At 38.0% G+C, this 21,804-nt stretch overlaps 2 protein-coding genes across 9 annotated transcripts in view; one reads left to right on the forward strand and one right to left on the reverse strand.

The window, feature by feature from the left end:
• Positions 1–21,168, reverse strand: part of LOC307188453 (phospholipid-transporting ATPase ABCA1-like) — a 190,388-nt gene extending 169,220 nt beyond the window's left edge. For 2 of the 7 annotated variants that reach the window (XM_079925550.1, XM_079925549.1), the window contains exons 1-5: positions 14,555–14,676; positions 9,640–9,749; positions 8,127–8,189; positions 4,248–4,343; positions 1,042–1,163 (exon numbers count right to left, since the gene is read on the reverse strand). In XM_079925550.1, the coding sequence (XP_079781676.1) occupies positions 1,042–1,163; positions 4,248–4,283 (158 nt within the window). In that variant the 5' untranslated portion in view covers positions 4,284–4,343; positions 8,127–8,189; positions 9,640–9,749; positions 14,555–14,676. Of the gene's footprint in view, positions 1–1,041; positions 1,164–3,755; positions 4,150–4,247; positions 4,344–8,126; positions 8,190–9,639; positions 9,750–14,554; positions 14,851–16,121; positions 16,180–20,995 lie in introns of those variants that run through there. The other 5 variants (XR_013828943.1, XR_013828944.1, XR_013828942.1 and 2 more) reach the window with 5 other exon arrangements.
• LOC307188451 (protein NipSnap homolog 3A-like) lies at positions 1,159–14,566 on the forward strand. Of its 2 annotated transcripts, none has more exons than XM_079925545.1 (6): positions 1,159–3,747; positions 6,514–6,724; positions 8,582–8,740; positions 10,205–10,354; positions 12,684–12,770; positions 12,862–14,566. In XM_079925545.1, the coding sequence occupies exons 1-6, from the start codon at positions 3,688–3,690 to the stop codon at positions 12,936–12,938; spliced, it is 744 nt and encodes a 247-aa protein (XP_079781671.1). In that variant the 5' UTR covers positions 1,159–3,687; the 3' UTR covers positions 12,939–14,566. The 2 variants fall into 2 exon arrangements, with proteins under 2 accessions (XP_079781671.1, XP_079781672.1); XM_079925546.1 differs by having other exon boundaries at positions 6,536–6,724.
• Positions 21,169–21,804: the final 636 nt, after the last annotated feature.

The following is a 21,804-nucleotide window of genomic DNA, read 5'->3' on the forward strand; positions in this document are numbered from 1 at the left end:
ACTGAACTCAAGTCAATCCAATCTACTGCCCATGTCTTCACTCAACAAACATTCACTGAGCAGCTACTGTATGCCAGACACTGTTCTGCATATTTGAGAGTCTGGGTGAATAAGAAAAAGTGCCTACCTTCAAGGAGTTTGCAATCCTATAGAGAAATTGGACAGTAAACAAATAAGTATATCACTTAGCCAAAAATAAAGCAGTGCATGAGGAGAAGAGTGACTACGCTCCCTGAGAAGGTGATAACTTCTTCCAAGGCATAAACGATTAGGAAAAACAAGCCAGGAAAAGATTTGGGGAGAAAGAACACTATGAGCAAAGGCAATAGAAAGTGTAGGTACAAAGTCCCACAAAAGAAATGAGCTTTTACGTTTAAGGAACAACAGGAAGGCAGTGGGGCTGGAATGTGTTGAGCTGCGAGGGAGAGTGGTGGGAGATGAGGAGAGGGAGGCGGGAGCCACAGGACACAGGCCTGCGAGGAGTCTGCATTTCATGCTCAACGTGCTGAAACCTGGTGGAGAGTGTCAGGATGCACTTTATGTTTCAAAACGAGTAGAGAATTGGGAGGGGCACAGTGAGTAGGGGTCAGAGTTGTTGGTACATGAAGAGCTAGGTTGTCTGCAAGCACCCCAGGTGACCAACGACAAGGCCTTTATGCCTGACTTGGGCTCTAAATTACTGTGTAACCATCAACAAGTCACTTGCCCTCTTGGAGCTTATTTTCACCACTAGCAAAATAAAAGTGTAAAATTACTTCTTTCAACAAAGTATTTCTAGTGTCCCTTTCAGTTTCAAAATTATACAATTTAATGCATTTATTTCTGAGAAATTTATCCTTAAAAAAGTGAAAGATTCCAATGATGCCCCTGGTTCTAATATTCTGGGGGTTCAGTGCAGAAATTAATCTGAGTGATTAATTCTATGGGAGAGTACTATAATGAGATTCTCTCATTTAATTATTCTTACAACCCTAGGTAGTAGTTTAATTATCACCAATAACAAACAAAGTAACAGAGGCTCAGAGAAACTGAGTAACTTACCCAAGGTTACACAGCCAATAAGTACCAGAACCGGAATTCAAATCCAGGTGTGTATGCTCCAAACTCATCTTCTTTATATCACTCACACAGTCTGTTGAGAAGAATCTATGCAGACTCCTTCCCTTGATTTTATAGAGAGACAAGTCACATACAAAGAAGCAGGAATCAGCATGCCATGAATTTCTTACTAAAAGCTATAATACAATGGAGAATTGCCTTTGAAATTATAAGGAAACATTATTTCCAATGTAGAATTTTATGCCCAACCAACATATGAATCAAGAGGTTTGGTAGAATAAAACATTTTTAGAAATTCAAGTCTCGAATAAAAAAGCTACCAAATCCTGGCAACAGGAGGTCCAACACAAGGCAAACAAGATCCCCCAGGATATCAGTGAGAGGAGATCCCAGAATTACTACCATGCTGTCTTAAAAAACAATTAGCCCACACTGGAGCAAGAGAACAAAGGACCCCCGGAAGATAATGCCAGAAGATGAAACTAATAAGCTGATTAATGGGTTTAAGCATATTGAGAGGAAATTTATTTAGGCAAAGAATTTGGTGTTTAATAAGTGATGGGTATAATGAAAATAACAGAAACAAATGAAAAAGAAATAGTCACTCTCCTATTAAGATCATAGGTTTAAGCCACAAAGCAGTGGCTTACACTAGAAACATTTTCTCTTGTAAAAAAGAAGTCCAGAGATAGGCAGTTCAGGGCTCCTAGTATGGTGCTCCATGGTGTCAGAACCTAGGCTGCTTCTCTCTTGTTCTGCCATCTTCAGCATGTGGTTTCTACCTCATAGTCCAAGAACTCAAGCCATTACTCCAAATTCCAGCAAGTAGAAATAAGAAAGAAACAAAGAGGGCGAGAACCGCTCCTGCACTGCTTTAAGACCACTTACAGTAGGTCATAAATGCATTAACACATCCCACTGGCCAGGACTTAGTCACATGGCTGCACCAAGCTGCAAGGGTTCTATTGCTAATTTTCAAAAAAAGTGGGGTGGGAGAAGAATGGCTATTGGGAAATAGCTAGCAGTCTCCGCTACCTCCCTCCAGCACTTTCTATTCTCCACATCCTACTTGTTTTTACTCATCATATTTATTAAGCCTTGACATATTTTTCCTTCATTTGTTTTTGTTTCCACTAACCTAGAAGCTCCAAGAGAACACGAACTTTGACTTTTGTTCACCTCTGCACCCCAGTTTTTGGAAAAGTGCCTGAAGCATAAAGGAGTTTAATTAATATGGGTTGAATGAGGGAATGAATTGTTAATTCTAGGGGGGAAAAGCCTCAGAAAATAAACTTAAACATAAGGATCCAGTCCAGACACAGATGATGTTTTTTGTCTTGCTTGGTTAGAAATGGATGCCCATCCACTAGAAAAACTGACTCATCACCCTCTGGAATTACTAACTTTAAAAAGCCTCCCTTCCTCTCAACAGATGATTCAAAAGTCTTTGCAAAGGCACAAACAATACAACCACAGACAATAGCCTTGTAATAATTCCCTAGTCTTAACAGTATAAGCAATATTACTTCAATGTGTGCATGAATGTAATGATTGTGTAATTGGATTTAGTTAGTGTATTTATATGTTTAGAAGGTAATGTAATTAGTAATTATGTAAGCATCAATATAATCAAATTAATAACGTTACAATTAACTATTCTTAATGTAAGCATTATCAGATGCAGGAAAGGAAGTGTATTTTGGGGTAGTGGTATGTAACAGACCTAAATCCTCATTTTCCAAGCAACAGACACTATCTATAACTGAAAATATCAAGAAACACCAGAAAAGGCATATAGTGACATTTACATAATAATAAACAAGCTCTACAAGAAACAGCTGAAAATGTTGAAAGTTAACTACTCTGGGGACCAATTTCAGGACTAAGAAGGACAAGATCAGAGGTCTGCTGTTTTGCTTTTAAGGTTTAAAAACTATTTGATTCAAACTATATATATTTAAATTTGAATTTTCGAATGTAGTTCGGGGCCCCCATTCCTCTGAGCTCCTGAGAAATACAATCATTATTAGGAGCCTTACAAGGTCATACTGGGGGTGGCAATAGGGAGAGAAAATGCACTTAATGAACAAAAGGGAAGAATCACTAGTCTTTAGCTACACGTGAATCACCCGACTAAAACTGACCGCTGCAAACACGTCCGCGATTTAAAATGCAAAGCATGACGCACACACGCATCCATATTGCCTTCCCAATGATCATACACACTCTCATTCTACACACGAACTTTTACTGATTGTATGCAAGAGCTCTTGGAGATGAGGCGATGTGTCCAGACAGGTGGTACAGGAACGACCTCAGCATTCAGCTAATTCTAATATCACTCTTGACGATGGGGGTGAGAACGTTTGGGGAAACAAAGGAGCCAGGAAGGGCGAAAGGTGACACCAAAAGGCGTTTGGAGCCGGCCCCGGGCGGACGCCTTACGCACTGGGCTCTCGGGCCGCGCCCCAACCCCGGGCGTGAGGCGGAGCTGACCCGCGGATCCCCGCCCCGAGCCTGCGTCCTGCATTTGTGCAGGTGTCGCTCCCTGCTAGTCGGGAAGCCACAGGAGGAGGAGTTTAAGGAAGAATCCCGGCCGCGTTCCTTCTCGGCGTTCGAAGCCGCGCCATGCTTGCCCTCGGAAAGAGTCTGACTAAGGTTCTGGCCGCTCGGACCCTGGCGCCTCAGGTACCCGCCCCGGGGACGCGCCCAAAATGATCCCTGGGAGAGGGAAGGGGAGGGCCCGGGAGGCGCACCACCCGACTCGCGCTCTCTGACCTGGGAGCCTTGTGCTGCTGCCTACTTGTAGAGCAAGTCCCAGCACCTGGAAGCGAGGACCCTGGAGCGCGCAGGAGAAAGGGTGCCCTTAGGGGAAGACCGGCTGCTTGTGTCGCCTACGGCCGGCTCGGGAACAACCATGGATGGGGGGCTTTTCTAGCCTGGGTGCCCGGCGGCCCTGAGGCCACCCCTGAAACGCCAGCTGCTGCGTTCTTGCCGCCCCACGCCTTTGGGCTCGCCGCGCTGGTCCCTGTGCCAGGCGTTGGTCCAGCCTCTTCTACTGACTTTTGACAAGCCACAAGCCTCTCTAGACTGAAGGGTGAAGGAGAAAAAGGTCAACCTGACGCTAGCAAGAGAACGGGCCTCCCACTTATACATGAAATAAAACTTCTGAGCATTTTGCAGAGAACCTCAGAGAGGGGCCCAGGGTACAGGTGGTGCAGCATCTGCCCAGCTGCCACTGTCTCCTGCAGTCTGTGCCCAAGTCACGCAGGGTCGGGAACTTCCTAGAAAATATGATGATGACAACCTCTTTAAAGTTAAGTGAGAAATGATGAATTGGGAGATTGGCATTAACATATAAAAAGTAATAAGAATTAAATAAATTTAAAAAGTTAAATGAGAAAGGTACAAAATAGATTTTTGTGATTTGGCCTTAACTGTCGTGGATTGTCCTGTTTTGTGAATCTAAGCTAGAGATGTTTTGTTGTTGTCTTTTGTTGTTTAGGTTTGTACTCCTTTCTCAAGCAATAGGACAGGAAGGGGATTTACATAGAGACTGACTTTCTGTAAAGACTAAAGAGGAGCCATAATGGCCCCATCACTCAAGATTAGCGATACAGCCTTTATCCTGAGTCTCTCCACCGGGGCAGGGCCAAAATTATTCCTTACAACTTTATCCTGAACTTTGACTTTACTAAATGTCGATCAAATGCTCTCTTATAGGTGACTTGGAAGTTATTGCTGCTGAAAATGAGCCCTGACATGAATATAAGGGAGCTTGAAGTACTCATGATTCTTCTCCCAGCACAGTTCTAAGTTTCTGCCCTGCAACAAAAATCACTTCCCCCCAGCACACACATTCTTATCTCAACTGCTGTTTAAGCTTTCCCTGGGCTTCCTTTGCTACTTGTTTCTTTCTCTTGTGAAAGATAACAAAATTATGTGCCTTGACCGCATACTTGTTTCCAAGTATCAATACAAATTCCTGAAAAATCAACTAAAAAAGCAACTGTTACAAATACCCACTGGCTCATTTTCTGATATATTTTATTTATAATACTTATTAAACTATTACACCAAGTAGTTATTTGTGTAATATTGTCTTATTAGAATTTGGTTAAAATGACACAAAAAAACATGTCCACCAAAAGTAGGCGTAGCTGCAGTTGTTTCTGGTGGGAATACCTGCTTTCATTGTAAGCTTAGACACTTGGGCAATAGGAATAACTCAGAGGGGACATGAGTGGAATGAACTCAAGTAGCTAATTATAAATATGACATTATGCACAATTAAATCACATACATAGGCAATTGTGTGTTATAACCAAAAATATGTCAGAGAAAGGAGCCTACTGGTTTCATTTGACATACCAGCTGGTCAACATAAGCCCCAAATTTGTCCATAGCTTTGTTTGTACCAACATTTGTATTAGATAATTCTGATTAATCAGCTTCAGGAATTAGCACATGATATCCAAAACTACAATAACATGAAATTGTAAACACAAATGCCATATGAGTGTGTGTGTATACACGTGTGCATATACGTATTTACATACACACACATTTGCATTCACGGGATAATTTCTGGCAGGTAATTTCCTACCTAAAGTTAAGTTCACTAAGACTCAGAAGATTAAACATAGCAAAAATTTATATAGTGACCGTACCTCTAATACAAAAAGAACTAATGGTTCTTAAAGGATATTTCCATCAACCTAGTTAATTGGATGGATTAAATGCCCTTCTCACACTGCATCTATAATTAAACCTAATAATGATTCAGTTCTGACCTGTTGATTTTTCCTTTATAGAATTCATACAGTCTACCACCATGTTATAGTGCAATTTAATAGATTATGGATTCCCTTTAACATTAGTTACATCCCAGTTCTATTACTTACCAGTGATGTACTTCATTGAATTTGGAAAATACTTTGACCTGAACTGAAACTTAACATTTTGTAAAAAAACCTAAAGAAGATCTTTCTGCAAGTAAACGTATTTCCATCATTACTGCCAGAACACCTGTGTATTTTATAAAGTTCATTTAAATATATAACTGTAACACATATAGTATTGACTAAAGATAGAATATTGGATAAATAAGGTAAACCATTTGTAATTAATTAGAATCCTAGTTGTAGTTCTTGGATAAAGGACTCTCATTAAGACCCTAGTGCCTTCTTATGATTAACTTTTCATGAAAAGGTGGCTAAGGCACCCCTGCTAGGAAGCAGTAGCTGTATATTCAGCACACTTAAGACGCCTTATCTTTATTAACATCTTTATTAACATCTCTCAGCAAATTCTAAGGAGAGATGACAACAGAGGTACAAACATGGAGTATGAGTCTAATGAGTGTCCCTTCTTTGCAGATTCAGATTTGGTTGTAACATGATATTATAAGCCTTAAGTTCCCCAAATACTTAAATTTGCCTTATGTTTCTTCAGGTGTGTTCATCTTTTGCTACAGGCCCCAGACAATACGATGGAACATTCTATGAGTTTCGTACTTATTGCGTTAAACCTTCAAAGATGAATGAGTTTCTGGAAAATGTTAAGAAAAACATACATCTTCAGACAGCTCACTCTGAACTGGTTGGATTCTGGAGTGTAGAACTTGGAGGCAGGATCAATAAAGTGTTTCATATTTGGAAGTATGGTATGATGTTTCCAGCTTAAGTATTCAGTATAGATTTTCACTCTTTTAAATGTTACATGACACTTACCTCTTGGGTCTATGTTACTATAAATACACACAGGTTGAATTCAACTTTTAAAGAGAGGAACAACAAATACAACAACAAAAAATGAATTCAGTGATTACTCCTCCCACTGGTGCCTCTAACAACTTTTGCCCAATTTCCTATGTATCATCTTTGGGAAAGTGTGACATCTCATATTTCAAATCATGAAATTGTGAACTAGCCTTTAATGCTCAGAAAGAACACAGAATGGTCCACTGTACAGATCATTTATGAAAAATTTTAAGCATTGACTGCAAGAGCCCAAGTGGGTAGAGATCATAAAAGGGAGAGTTATTTTTTCTTATTATTGAATCTGCAACTGGATATCAGGATTTTAGTAGAAACAATTCAATATTTCTAATTTAGGTTAGTTGAGGTTCATGGGGATAATAGTTAACTTCCAGGCCTCACCCAACTCAGACTGAATAATTTGTTAAATTTAGGGAACCACTTTTGTTAGTATACCCCAAGGTTTCAGGGAATTCACTATCATTATGCTGCTCTAGGGAAGTAAAGGCAAAGGAATTAGAATTCTCCCCATATTGAAGTTGACTTACTGCTGGTTTAGTAGACAATGAAGAACAGGTTACAGGAATCCCCAGATTGTTACTCCAGTGTCTAATCTTTCTGAAGTCCACATAGGACTTGATGATATCCAGAGAACTTTTTTTTTTCCCCAGAGAACTTTTAATAATTTCATTTAGTGTCTGGTCATCAAAGTTAAGAGTCATAATAGTGTCCAAAGTTAATATTCATCACATTATTGTGAAAAGTGCTCATTCTATATTTAACATGGCCATAGTTTAGAGGATTTCCCTGTTGTAATAGGACAAACCCCATTAAAACACAATTTATGCTTTAATGTGCAACAAGGAGAATTATGTCCCATTAAGAAAATTACTAGTAAGATCGTGATATAACTTACTTAAGCTCTAAGATAGATGTTATTCCTTATCTCTAGCATAAACCATAGAAAACTCTTTTACCATTAACCTTAGGCCCTAATAATAAATATAGTACTAGGCCTATATGTTATTAAATGTATATACCTGTTTGGGTAACAAACAGAAGAGAAACAGTACTGGGTAAAAAGAATGGTGTCAATAAGTAAGAATTAGCACTGTTTCTTTGGAAGCTGTTTGTTCAAAGAGGCTGAAAAAGCAAATCTTAATTTCATTTATGTTGAATTTAATTCAGTTGTACCTTGACCTGACTACCCACCACCAGCACTACCGAAGAAACAGTCTTTCTCTAGACTAACACTATAACTTAAATGCCTCAAGTAATATGAATAAATAATATCTATGGAGTACTCACTTGGTGCCAAACATTGTTCTAAGCTCCTTTCATGTACCAATTCTTTCAATCCTCACAACAGCCCTGGAGGTAGATACTATATCATTATCCCTATTTCACAGAATAAGAGACAGGCACAGAATGATTCAATAACTTACCTAAGTCTCACAACTACCTACTAAATGGTAGCACCTATGCAGCCCATTACTATATGACATCATTGGTTGTTTACATTGCCACTCCCCTTTTAGACCATGAGCAACTAACTACTTATGTTGGTATCTCTAGTGATATAACATATTGTCCTTATGTGGCCTCAATAAACATTTGCTAAATTGAATGAAACCCAGAAATAGTACAGGTGATTTTATTTTTTTATTGATGTATAGTTGATATACAATATTATATATGTTAAAGGTGTACAGGTGATTTTAAATCAAAAAGTTTTATTTTTCTTACTCCTGTTATTCCCATAGACAATTTTGCTCATCAAACTGAAGTTCGGAAAGCCTTGGCCAATGATAAGGAATGGCGAGAACAATTACTCATTCCAATTATGGGTCTTACTGATAAACAAGAGAGTGAAATTACTTATCTGGTGCCATGGTGCAAATTAGAAAAACCACCCAAAGAAGGTAAGTTCGTCTCTCTAAATTACACTGAATTTTAATGAAGAACATACTGAAGATTTTAAGCTATAAAAACTAAAGTTCCGTAGGAGAAAGTAATCCTTTGTTTTTATATCGGAATATATTGTGATTATAGAGATAAAAATGAATTTGAGCTCTTTGCTTACAATTAAAACAATGAGCATTAAATAATGAATTTTTTTCCAATTTGGAAAAACTTAAAGTTTAGGTATGAATATGAAAAGTTTACATGGGAAGAAAGGTTGAGAAGTTGGGGATCTAGAACACAGAACACATGTATAGGTAGGTAAAGGGAAATGTATGATATTTTCTCATAACTTAGTATTTTTTTTTACACAAATTACAGTTAATCTAAAAACAGTAAGTGTATCTTTGCTTGTAAAACTGGGGGGGATGGATTAATTTAAACTGTTACGCTGAATTACTGTAGTTTCACTTGTTTTCCTCTTATTCCTCAGTTTGAAAATAATTATTAAAGATTTATCTTCTTGCTGATTTCACTTTCTTACTGACTTAAGGGAAATACTTACCTCAACCTAATTTTAAACAAAAGGCAGACTTTTTAAAAGCATAAGCTAATTTAAGTTTTCTTTCCCCCATAATCCCAACTTCATAGTGTATCTTAGATGACAAGAGATTTGAAACGTCTTATTTGGATCCTATCCACCTGGACCTCCCCTCAGCCTTCAGCACTGGCTACATGAACTTAGTGGCTCCTAGAACAGTGTCACATCTTGGTTATCTGCCTCTATGTTGTTTATAATTCTTTAGTTGCTTTGTACTTTTTTTCCTTTTACTTCTCAAATCTACTTGTTCCCTAGTTTCTTTTTTTCTACCTGCTCCATACTTCTGACCAGAAGGTAGACTGATTTTCAAGTGTTTACCTGGATATTTAGGAACAATAAAACCACCTTCTTCATCTTTTTTCCCGTCAAAATCTCACATATCACTTTGGGTCCTTTGTTTGCCGGCTGTTCCTGTTAGAAATGGAAACCTGTAGGGGGAAATTATACAAACAAAAAAGTGTTTCCTCTCAGAATTGGAAAGAAGGAAATATATGAGATCAGAAAATACTTTTCTTATTCATTTCTTACCTAGAATTAGACTCAGGCAGCTCAAAAATCCTAATCCTATCATAAATTCTCAGTATTTGTTTAAATGACTAATTTTATAGATTAAAAATCATTCTGATAATAGCTTAATATAGCTTCCTTTTTCTTTGTTCTCTATGATAAGCTTAATAACTCACCCTTAAACATGGAGACTTTCTAAATATAAAAGCTAGGAAAAATGCAAGAAATGCAAAGAAATCATAAATATGTGTACATAAACATTTTTATGTTTGACCCTCCAAATCTGTATATGTAGATTAGCCTTCCACTGGAACCATGCTAACCTGATGAGAAATTTCTTGAATATCTTTTATAATTTATTTTCTCCCTATTCCAGGAGTCTACGAGCTGGTAACTTTTCAGATGAAACCTGGTGGGCCAGCTCTGTGGGGTGACGCATTTAAAAGAGCAGTTAATGCCCATGTCGAGCTAGGCTACTCAAAACTAATTGGAGTTTTCCATACAGAATATGGAGCACTCAACAGAGGTACAGTGGTCCATTTCTTCTATGAAATTTAAAGTGTACTGGTGACCTACTAAGTTCCTCCAGTATTTTGTCACTGTTTTTGATTATGCCATGTATTTCATTTTTATTGCCAAATATTTAGGGTTTTTTGTCATTTTAAGGGTTGAAAATACCTGTTTTACATAATATTTATTTAGGATGTTAACCACTTATGAAGGCTTTTCCAAATGTTGCACTGCTGTTTTCCATGATACATCAAAATGATAAAATTAAAAAACTGCAAGGAGGCTAAGAAAAATCTGTTCTTCATCTTTTTTTTCCTCTAAATATATTTTTATTGATTTTTAAAAATAACGTTACTTGGGATAGAGTGTTTGTCTCTGAATGAAAAAGTAATACATATTTTTACAGAGACTAAATATCATGGCCATGACCAAAGGTGGAAAAAAACCATTTTCCACTACTTAGAGATAATACTGTTAACATTTTGGTCTTTCTATTCCTGTGCCATTCATATATATGTAGGTGAATGTATATATGTGTATACATATATATTCAAGATGACTACTAAATATAGATTTAGGAAGATGTAGATTAAGACTATGAGGAGATGCCATTTTCACCAAATAAAGACATACTTATATAGATATAGTACCAGGGAAGCTGGGAAAAAATAAGTACCCCTACTGTGTAGCATATACTGGCTTAATAATTCCCCACCACGAAATTCAGCAATATAAATGAAAAGCCTTAATTTTAAAATTATTTTTGCCAGTATTCTAGGAAATATGCATAGCTGTATAGGTGTGTTCAGTTACACAGGAAGGAAATTTGAAAGAATATATAGTGGTCACTTGAATGATGAAAATAATTTTTAAGTGGTATTTTAATTTTTATAATGAACATAATATAACTTTTATAAGAAAAAACTGAAAATGAGTAGGCATACTTTTTAATCTTAAATTCATTCTCAGTGGAGAAAAGGGAAGAGTAATATGCTAAGTATAAATCAGTGCATCATTTCTGGACAACATATAGTATGCACACTGTACCTATATAAGATATTCCCTTTGGTTCTCTCAATTTTAATTTTAGGAGTTTACAGTGAGGAAATAATGAGATCCAGACTGGTTGGGTTTGAATCCCAACTCCACCGCTTACTAACTTTGTGACTTGGAGTGAGTTACTTAACCTTTCTGTGCCTTACTTTGCTCATTGATAAAATAATGATAATCATAACCTACCACCTAGGATTCTTGTGAAGACTAAATGAGTTAATACATGCAAAACGCTTAGAGCCAGGCCTAGCACATAGGACGCACCCAATAAATGTAAGTAGTGATTTGACTCTGACATTGTTATTTTTATAAATATACATGATAGGTGCTGCTCTAAGGAAGTTTTTGTCAGCATTGTTTACAATAGGGAAACTTTAGAAACAATGTAGTATGACACTATGTATGTATTTGTAATACACAAACAGACACACATATACATCATATACATCATGCGTCTCATATAAGCATAAACATATATGCTGTGTGTCTTTAAATACATAAAAATGTAAAAATACATACATATATACATAAATATGGAAAAGATAAACCAAAATAGCAAAGTGGTGAATTCTGGGTGGTAGGATTAGAAACTATTCCTGCTTTCTCTTTTTATTTATTTGCATTTTCCAAAATCTATACAGCCAACATGTATTACATTGTCATTATTTTTAAATTTTTAAATAATTTAAGTAAAAGAACATTTATTTCAGTATTTTGTAGAATACCACACTATTTTGAATGATATAAATAATCAACAATAAGGGGCTGGTATAAAAAGTTGTTACATCTATGGGGCAGAATTCACATGTTAAAGATTAACAGCATTGTCACAGAAACTTCTCATTGTTGACTTTTTTAAATCATTTACAAAGTATAATATACAGTAAGACCCTAATTTTATATTTCTCATCTTTTAAAAGAAATACAATAAATATTAATAAAGGTTTTCTCTGGGTGGTTAAGTTTCAGCTACTTTCAATGTTCTTCTTTGCATCAGCCTAATATTCAGTAGTGAGCGTAACTTTTTTATAATCTTGCTTTTTCAAAATAAAGTAAAATCCTTCTGTTTCTCCTTCTATAAAACCAGTTTGGCTAATTAATTTATAAATTTCTCTCCCAAATCTTTGACTCCTCTGAAATCTTATCACTAACATACTTAGTGCTACCTTTTTGATAATCACTATTTTGATTTAAAGAATAGGACTTTTAGTTTCTGATTAATGTTTCTATCCTTCTTATTTGAGCAGTGCCACAGTCTTTACAATCTATTTCTGGTTTATTTATTTCTGCAGTTCATGTTCTTTGGTGGAACGAGAGTGCGGATAGCCGAGCAGCTGGGAGACACCAGTCTCACGAGGATCCCAGAGTTGTGGCAGCTGGTAAGCTATTTCACTAGGTACGAGTTATTCTTAGAACAAATTTCATTTAGTCAACAACTTTATATACCTTCTTATGAATTTTTTTTTTCAGTTCGGGAAAGTGTCAATTACCTAGTGTCTCAGCAAAATATGCTTCTGATTCCTACGTCATATTCACCATTGAAATAGTTTTCCACGGAAATACAAAGCATTGCATGAACTGCCATAAGATGTGTCTGTTAATGGTGCTTAAATTCTTCCAAGAGATTCTCACTTTGATTTGAAGGAGGTGGTAAGCTAATTTGCTATATCCCTTGCATTTTTTAAAAGCTACTCTGTATCCACTGTCACCACCACTTCAGGAAACAGTCTGTTCATTTTCCCCTTGGTATTTCAGTATCTGTCACACATTAAAAAAGTTGCCATTACTACAGTATCTTGATTTTTCATTTGTTTCAGAATATCTCGTTCTCTATTTTGACAACCCTCTGCTTTTATACCATTTTCTGACATAGAAATGATTGTTACATTTCCATACCTGTGATAGTATAGTTAAATTATATGCATAAACTATCAACCTTTTCATCATGTCTTTTTCTGAGATTATAAAAGTTTTTGTTCAGTAAGGTTTTCTATATAATACCAATTGGGATCCATAAAAAAATCCATTAAACGTTTCTTTACTACAGAAAAGTACAGTATCATCTGTGTCATTTATGTTAATAATGGTTTTTACAATAATAATTAATCAATTACTTGGAAAATAATGTCATTAGGTCCTGGTATTAAAGCACATTGATAACTCCTTGGTTTATGTGATTGCAGTGTCTTCATTTACAGTTAATTTTACTAATTTTTACTTCATTTTGGATCACTGTTTAATAAAGATACTTGGTCATCTAATTGGTTTTTTTTAAATTGAAGTATAGTTGATTTTCAGTGTTGTGTTAGGTCATCTATTTGTTTTAATGAGGTTTATAATTATGGAAATGTCTGCCCTAATAAAAGCCTATATATACAATCTGATTCTTTCTACTGTGTTTTATATTTTTATCCTCATCTCTGGAGCTATTGTTGTGTTGCCATAAGGTAATGAGGCAGTAATAATGTACTGTCTTTACTGTAAATACTGTCACCTCAAGTAAATAGCCTGCTAGTAACCTTACAAGGATTTCTTCAGTACCATCCCAGACATACTAGGATTTTCTTACTAACAACTTTAGTTTTTATTTTAGTTGAGTGCCTCAGCCTTCTTAAACTAGATTTCGCACTTCTAAGCTCTCCTAGTAGCTTGTACTTACAGCTATGTTATTTTATGTTTCTAACATACTGCAAAAACAATAAATTACAAATTAGCTATCTATGGGAAAACTGAAAAACAGGAAGCACGGTCACCTCTCACTTACCTGGTCCTCAGGAATCTGAAGGACAGATGAGTTCCTAGTAAGGCAAAGAACACCCTGACTCTGAAGGCTAAAATCTATCAGACATGTTAGAAGCATTGGCTTTAAGTTTTGACTAAGAGTCTTCCACCTCAGTTTTTTGAAAAGTTGTCACTTAGGGAATGAGGTGGTGGTGGTATGAATTGCAGTGTGTGTGGACGGATTTCCTCTGGCGTGAGATCAGCCGTGTGCTTAAGGCCATGTTTGGTCACATCAAAGTGTACAACTGGGTCTGCCTTTTCCTCTTTCATTCATCTTTGGACTAGCTAGAACATTTCCTGGTGATGGCCAGGGGCCCTTTCATCCGTCCAATCCAGAGCCCTATTGGAGGTTTATATAGCAGCGGCAGACCAGCATTCTTACCATGTCCTAGACAGAATTGGAGAGCCAGTAGAATGATAGGCTTCACTCCACTGATGAACTGCAGGTGCTTCTATTTGCTGACACACCCCTGGATCAGGAACATGACAAAGCTGGACGGGACAGAGGACATCGCAGAGATGACACAGATGGACATGATCACATCCACTAACGTGTTCTTCTTGCAAAGAGAAAGTCAGTGAGAATCTGAGAGTTCAGTGATGCAACTGAGGACTCAATCAAGGCGGACACACACATGCACACACGCAATATCTGAAGAATTGCCCAGGGGAAAATACCTGTTCAATAGATAAAATAAAATTATTTTATTCAGAGTTAAAACATCATTGAGGTAAAAAAATGACAATGCAAATGAAAAACTGATTTCTCTGAGTTCATGAAAAAGTCTGGTACCAAAATGAAACTATTGAAAGAGATCTGAGAAGGAATCTCCTGGCAGTCCAGTGGTTAGGACTCTGCACTTCTGCTGCAGGGGGCCTCGGTTCAAACCCTGGTCGGGGAAGGCCCGGCCCAGAAATAAATAAATAAATGGAATTTAATTTAATTTAATTCAATTTAATTTAATTTAAAAAAGGTCTGAGAGTAGCCTAACAGGGTTCACTTTGGTTCAGTTTTTGACATTATAAGAGCAGCAGCTTGTAAATTCTCACACACACAAAGGACTGCTTTGGTTTGAAAACTTAATAAATGCAGAAATATTAGTGTGAAATTACTCAAATACGTTAAATTCTTCTGGCCGTAAGTAAACTGGAAAACAACAATGTATAGCATATTAATCTAACAGAAACAAAAATTCTAACAGATTCTTGTTTTAAGAACGGTCTTATACACCCATTATACCCATATAGAATTCCTAGTGACCTATACTGATACGCTGTAGGAGATAAGCAGAAACAATAATTGCCATGCTCCACATATAGGATCTACATTTTCAAGTATTAACTGGAGCTCGGTCTTGCCTAATGTAAGATCACTAAGTGCCAGTGATGGCTTTGTATTTAAAAGTCTTAAACAATAAACTGTTAGGTGACCATGTTTACCTGCCAGCTACTCCCATGTACCAGTTACTCACTGAAACATTATTTATAAAATAAACATATGGAAACACTTAAAAATCAATAGGGAAGAAATAACAAAGTTATAGTACAAATGTCCCTTGGTATTTCAGGGGATTGGTTCCAAGACCCCAGCAGATACCAAAATCTGCCATGATCAAGTCCCTTATAGAGAACAGTGTAGTATTTGCATACAGTCTATGCACATCCTCCTTATATTTCATCATCTCTAGAATACTTATAATACCTACTACAATGCAAATGCTATGGAAGTAGCTGTACATAGAATGTAAGTGCCATGTAAATAGTAGCCTGTGGGCAGCAAATACAAGTTTTCTCCTCTTTGAACTGTCTGGCATTTTTTTTTTTAATGTTTTTGATCCGCAGGTGCAGAACCCGCTAAAGCAGAACCCGCAGATACAGGCCAACAGTATACTCAAACACTGGATTATTGGGGAGTATTAAAATGAATGAAACATATCTGAACAACTTACTTTGTTACCTTTGTCTCTTAGTCTCTCCGAGCTTCTAGGTTGCTGTTTTTGTTTTAATCTGTAAAATGGAAATATGAACCTCACAAAGTGAAATGAAGGAGAATAAGAAAGAAAATATTAAGTAAAAGACATTAATATACATGACAGCTCCTACATGATATCAGGCATATTAGAATCTGATACTCTCTTGTCTGCAAAATAGGTATCACTGATGTTCTCTGAAAGAGACAGGAATAGGATATATGATTTGAGAATAATCAATGTTTATTAGAACCTCTTAAGAAGGAGAAGGTCAGCAAGACAGGAAAGAGGAAAGAATTAACCAACCAAATGAGGGCCTAGCTCTCATTGAAGAGGTAATCACAAACGAGACTCTAGTCACATGAATCTACCAAGAGGTCTCATTCCAGAACACTCACAGGCTCAGGACTCTTATTCAATGAAATATACTTTGAAACAGAATTTATACTAAGGCAGCCTGTAAAATTACGACTTTTCTCTAACTATTTTCAATGTTTATTTTGTGCTGAGTGCGAACTTCCAATGACTCCAAGAGAGTGGGAAAATTGGGAACTGTATTTTTTAATATCCAGTGTCTATATAAGAAGAAAATCATCTTGAATATGAAGACTACTTCAACTAATGTCGTTAAGCTATCTTGCAAAGACAACACAGAATGATTTTCTGAAGGAATTTTAATCTGTGTAGTGTTGATTTGCTATAAACCATGTGTCTGTCAACCTTCATAAGAGATAGAGGGACATGTGAGGTTCAATCATAAAGTGTGTATGGGAAAATCCTAGGCAATATCCTGAAGGACCTAACAAGGGGCAAAAGAGACAGCAGGCCCCATGGGTTTGGACACAGCCTATCAGCCCCTTGCATTAACGCTCTGGCCCTCAATACAATGTTGAGAATAAATAAAGCATAAAAAATTATAAAGACGCTGTAAAAGCAATCCATGATGGTCAAGTAAAGCTAAAAGAGATTAAAAAGTGAATTGATTTCTCAACTGATTTAAAATAAATGGTAAACTGAACTGGTTTTAAAATCTGGCTTTAAACCCTGGATGTGCCACTGAGCAGCAGTGAACCTGAGAAAATTACTTCTCTCTCAGAAGTTCACCTTTCTCACTTGGAGATAAAGCTTAACTCACAGCGTTTGGCGGATAATTAAAACCTGTGAGAAAGTGAGTAGGAAACTGTCTCAGCACTTAGCAACGTCTTCCCTCTCTAAGTTACAGTCATGCATTTTACTCTTCACTATCTGGTAAGTACCTTTCCCCTTGTAAATTCTCTCTCCCTTTCTGCTGACTAGATGCAGTTGATGATGGGGCTTTAAGGATGGCAGAGCCACAGGGTCGAGAAGCCTGGGTCCTTAATTCACCACATACAGAAGAGCTGCTTGCCAATTAGGAAAACCCATTTTAGATCTTAAAGAACAAGAAATAAAATCCTACTGTGTTTGAGACATACATTTTGGTGTCGATTTGTTACAGCACTTTAGCCTTTCCTATTTAATACATTCTTGAAAGGCTGAACCACATTCAGGAATACCAGATACAGAGGAAAGTGTCAAAACTAGTCTTAAACAAATTATGTGAATGACTACCAACCAAACACTGAGATATTCAGTATTCTACCCTCCTCAGTCATAGGAAACTGGCAGTAAGGCTTATAACTCACAGAGGGAATCCTGGAAGCTTCCTCAGAGGGGTAACTAGGAGAAATGACTTACACATGGTAGCAAATGGGGCAATTTCCCCAGTGATGAAACAGCCCAGTCAGAAAACCCTACAGTGAAGCCCACTGTTTGACAGCCGCCCCTCCAGGTACTCAAAGAGCTCTCAATTTTTTTTTTTGTCTCTCTCCAAAATATGAACTGATAGTCAAGGATCACAAACATAAAAATATTATAGGAAAAACCCTAGTAACAAGAGAGAAAAGGAATCAAACGAGAGAAAATATAATAAAACTTTAAAGAAAAAGAAATAATGCAGGAAAAGACCTAAAGCAATGACTAAAATAAATACCTGTAATTAATGTCCACAGATATACAAATACTTAACCCATGAAAAAGAAGAGAATATTATTTTTAAAAATAAAAATATTCTGGGGAAGGGATAAAAAAAGAGCTCTTGTAAATAAATACTGTGAAAGTAGGAGTTTAAAATTCAGTAGATAAGTTAGAAGATAAAACTGTGGCACTTAACCCCCAAAAAACCTATACCAAAAAAGTAGAGATGTAAAATAGTAGAAAAAGAAGGTGAGAAGATCAAGTGGAGGCACAATGTTTGAACAGATGTTCCAGAGATTGACAAGAGAAGGAAAAAACTCCAAGAAACACAAACATTTTTCAGGATTGAAGAGTGTCCAGATTAAGAGGGGTCACTGAGTGAGGAACAATGGATGAAAAAAATGCCTACTCCAAAGCATGTAATTGTGAAATTTCAGAGCCCCAGGGAAAACGAAAAAAACATAAAAGATTCCAAAAAGAGAAAGAAAAACAAGTCACATACAAAGAATCAGGAATCAGAACGCTGTGAATTTCTTACTAGAAGCTATAATACACTGGAGAATTGCCTTTGAAAATATAAGGAAAAATTATTTCCAATGTAGAATCTGGGTTATATACCCAACCAACATATGAATCAAGAGGGTTGACAAAATAAAACATTTTTAGAGATGCAAGTCTCAAAAGTTTAACTCCCATGCACCCTCTCCAAAATGTAGGATTTAAAAAAAAAAAAAAAACAAAAAGCTATAAAATCCTGGCAACAGGAGGTCCAACACAAGGTAAATGAGACCCCCAGGATATCAGTGAGAGGAGATCGCAGAATTACTACCATGCTATCTTAGAGAACAATTAGTCCACACTGGAGCAAGAAAACAAAAGACACCCAAAAGACAATGCCAGAAGATGAAACTGACAAGCTGATTAATGGGTTTAATCATACTGAGAGGAAATTTATTCTTTTGGCAAAGAATTTGGTGATGAATAAGTGATAGGTATAATGAAAATAATAGAAACAAATGAAAAAGAGAAACAAAATAGTTATTCTCCTTTTCATTAAGATCATAGGTTTAAGCCACTAGAAAATGATTTCTCAAGTAAAAAAGGAGTTCATACAGGCCTCCTAGTATGGTGCTCCATGGTGTCAGAACCCTGGCTGCTTCTCTCTTGCTCTGCCATCTTCAGCATGTGGTTTCTACCTCATAGTCCAAGAACTCAAGCCATTACATCCACATTCCAGCAGGCAGAAATAAGAAAGAAACAAAGAGGGCAACAACCTAAACTGCTTTAAGACCTCTTAGAGTAGGTCATAAATGCATTAACACATCCCACTGGCCAGGACTTAGTCACATGGCTGCACTAAGCTGCAAGGGTTCTACTGCTAATTTTCAAAAAAGGTGGGGTGGGAGAAGAATGGCTATTGGGAAATAGCTAGCAGTCTCTGCTACCTCCCTCCAGCACTTTCTATTCTCCATATCCTACTTGTTTTTCCTCATTATATTTATTAATCCCTAACATATTTTTCCTTCATTTGTTTACCTGTTTCCCCTAACCTGGAAGTTCCAAGAGGACACATACTTTGTCTTTTGTTCACCTCTGCACCCCAGTTTTTGTAAAAGTGCCTGAAGCATAAAGGAGTTTAATTAATACGGGTTGAATGAGGGTATGAATTGTGAATTCTAGGGAGAAAAAGTCTAAGAAAATAAACTTAAACATAAAGATCCAGTCCAGGCACAGATGATGTTTTTTGTCTTGCTTGGTTAGATATGGACGCCCATCCACTAGAAAAACTGACTCACTACCTCTGGAATTACTAACTTTAAAAAGCCTCCCTTCCTCTGAACAGATGATTCAAAAGTCTTTGCAAAGGCACAACCAATACAACCACAGATGAGAGCCCTCTAATAATTCCCTAGCCTTAATAGTATAAGCAATATCACTTCAGTGTGTGCATGAATGTAACTACTGTGTAATTGGGTTTAGTTATGTGTTGTGTGTGTAGTTATGTGTGTAAGAAGGTAACGTAATTAGTGATAAAGGCATAAAGCTCAATATAGTGTAAATTTTAACTATTTTAATGTGATTTATCAGATAAGGGAAAGGAAGTGTATTTTGGGTGAATGGTATGTTAACAGACCTATATCCTCAATTTCCGAGCAATAGATACTATCTGTAACTGAAAATATCAAGAAGCACCAGAAAGTGTATATAATTCAGAAAAAGGGAAACAAGCATTAGAAGAAACAGCTGAAAATGTTGAAAGCGGTTACTCTGGGATCTATATCAAGAATAAGAAGCCAAGATCAGAAGTCTGCTGATTTGTTTAAATTTGAATTTCCATTATCTAGTTCAGTGCCCCCATTCCTCTGAGCAACTAAGAAATACTCTAACAAGACCATGCTGAAGGTGGCGACAGGGAGAGAGAATGCACTTAATAAAGAAGAGTGAAGGCTCACTGGTCTTTAGCTACATGTAAATCACCCGAGTAAAAATTAACCCCGGCAAACACGTCCACGAGTTAAACGCAAAGCATGACAGGCACGCATCCATACTGCCTTCCCAATGGTCACACAAACTCGCATTCTACACACGAACTTTTACGAAGTGTACGCAGGTGTGCATGGAGATGAGGTGAAATTAACTAATGTCACAGCTGACACTGGGGGTAAGATCTCTTGAGGGAACAAAAGTGCACCGGAGGGTCAGGGCTGACACCGAACGCGCATGGCATGGGCTGGTGGCGGGCGCCTCGCTGACTGGGCTGTCCGCCCCCTCTCCCCCCTCCCCCCCGCCCCGCCGCAGTAGGAGGAGCTGAGCCGCCCCGAGCCTGCATCCGCCCTTGCGCAGGAGCTGCTCCCTACCAGTAGAGAAGCCACAGAAGGAATTTAAGGAAGAATACCGGCCGCTGCCCTTCGCAGCGCTCGAAGCCGGGCCATGCTTGCCATCCGAAGGAGCCTGACTAGGCTCTGGCCGCTCGTACACTGGCTCTTCGGGTACCTGCTGCCGGGACGTGCCCAAAATGTCTCCTGGGGGAGGGGAGGGGAGGGGAGGGGACTGCTGGGAGCGCGCTGGCCGCGCATGCGCCTACAGGCCGAAGAGCCCAGGTCTGAGAGCTCGCTGCTGCCGCCTGAGTTATAGTGCAAGTCCTAGAACCCGCAGGGTCAAGGATCCCGGGACAAGCTTGGGGAGGAAGGGTGCCGTTAGGGGAAGACCCACTGCCAGGGTTGCCTCCGGCCGGCTCGCGAACAGCCATGGACGGGGGGGGCTTTTGCAGCCTAGGTGCCAGGTAGCCGTGAGGACACCCCCGAAGCGCCAGCTGCTGCGTTCTTGCCGCCCCGCGCTATCGCTGTCTCAGCATTGGGGCCTGTGGCTTCTCTTTGATTTGTCCTTTGACAAACCCCTTCAGGCTGAAGGGGGAAGGAGTAAAAGGTCAACCAGCAGCTAGCAACAGAACTGGCCTCCCCCTTTTTAACGAAATACGCAACCTCCCAGCATTTTGCAGACAGAGAACCTTAAAGAGGGGCCCAGGGTGCCAGTGGTGAAGCATCCTCCCAGCTGCTGCTGTCTCCTGAGGTCAGTGCCCAAGTCAGGCAGGTAGGGTAAGGAACCTCACAGTACATAGGATGACAACCTCATTTAAACTTAATGAGAAATGTACAAAATAGACAGC

The sequence above is a fragment of the Stenella coeruleoalba genome, assembly GCF_951394435.1.
Source record: "Stenella coeruleoalba genome assembly, chromosome: 7".
In the NCBI taxonomy this organism is placed as follows: Eukaryota; Metazoa; Chordata; class Mammalia; order Artiodactyla; family Delphinidae; genus Stenella; species Stenella coeruleoalba.

Bases quoted from the DNA above. Each gene is read 5' to 3' on its own strand.
- LOC307188451 (XM_079925545.1), top strand. From the start codon at position 3,688: ATGCTTGCCCTCGGAAAGAGTCTGACTAAGGTTCTGGCCGCTCGGACC. The intron at 8,741-10,204 runs GTAAGTTCGTCT...TCCCTATTCCAG, and splicing joins AGAAAAACCACCCAAAGAAG to GAGTCTACGAGCTGGTAACT. The intron at 10,355-12,683 runs GTACAGTGGTCC...TTATTTCTGCAG, and splicing joins ATATGGAGCACTCAACAGAG to TTCATGTTCTTTGGTGGAAC.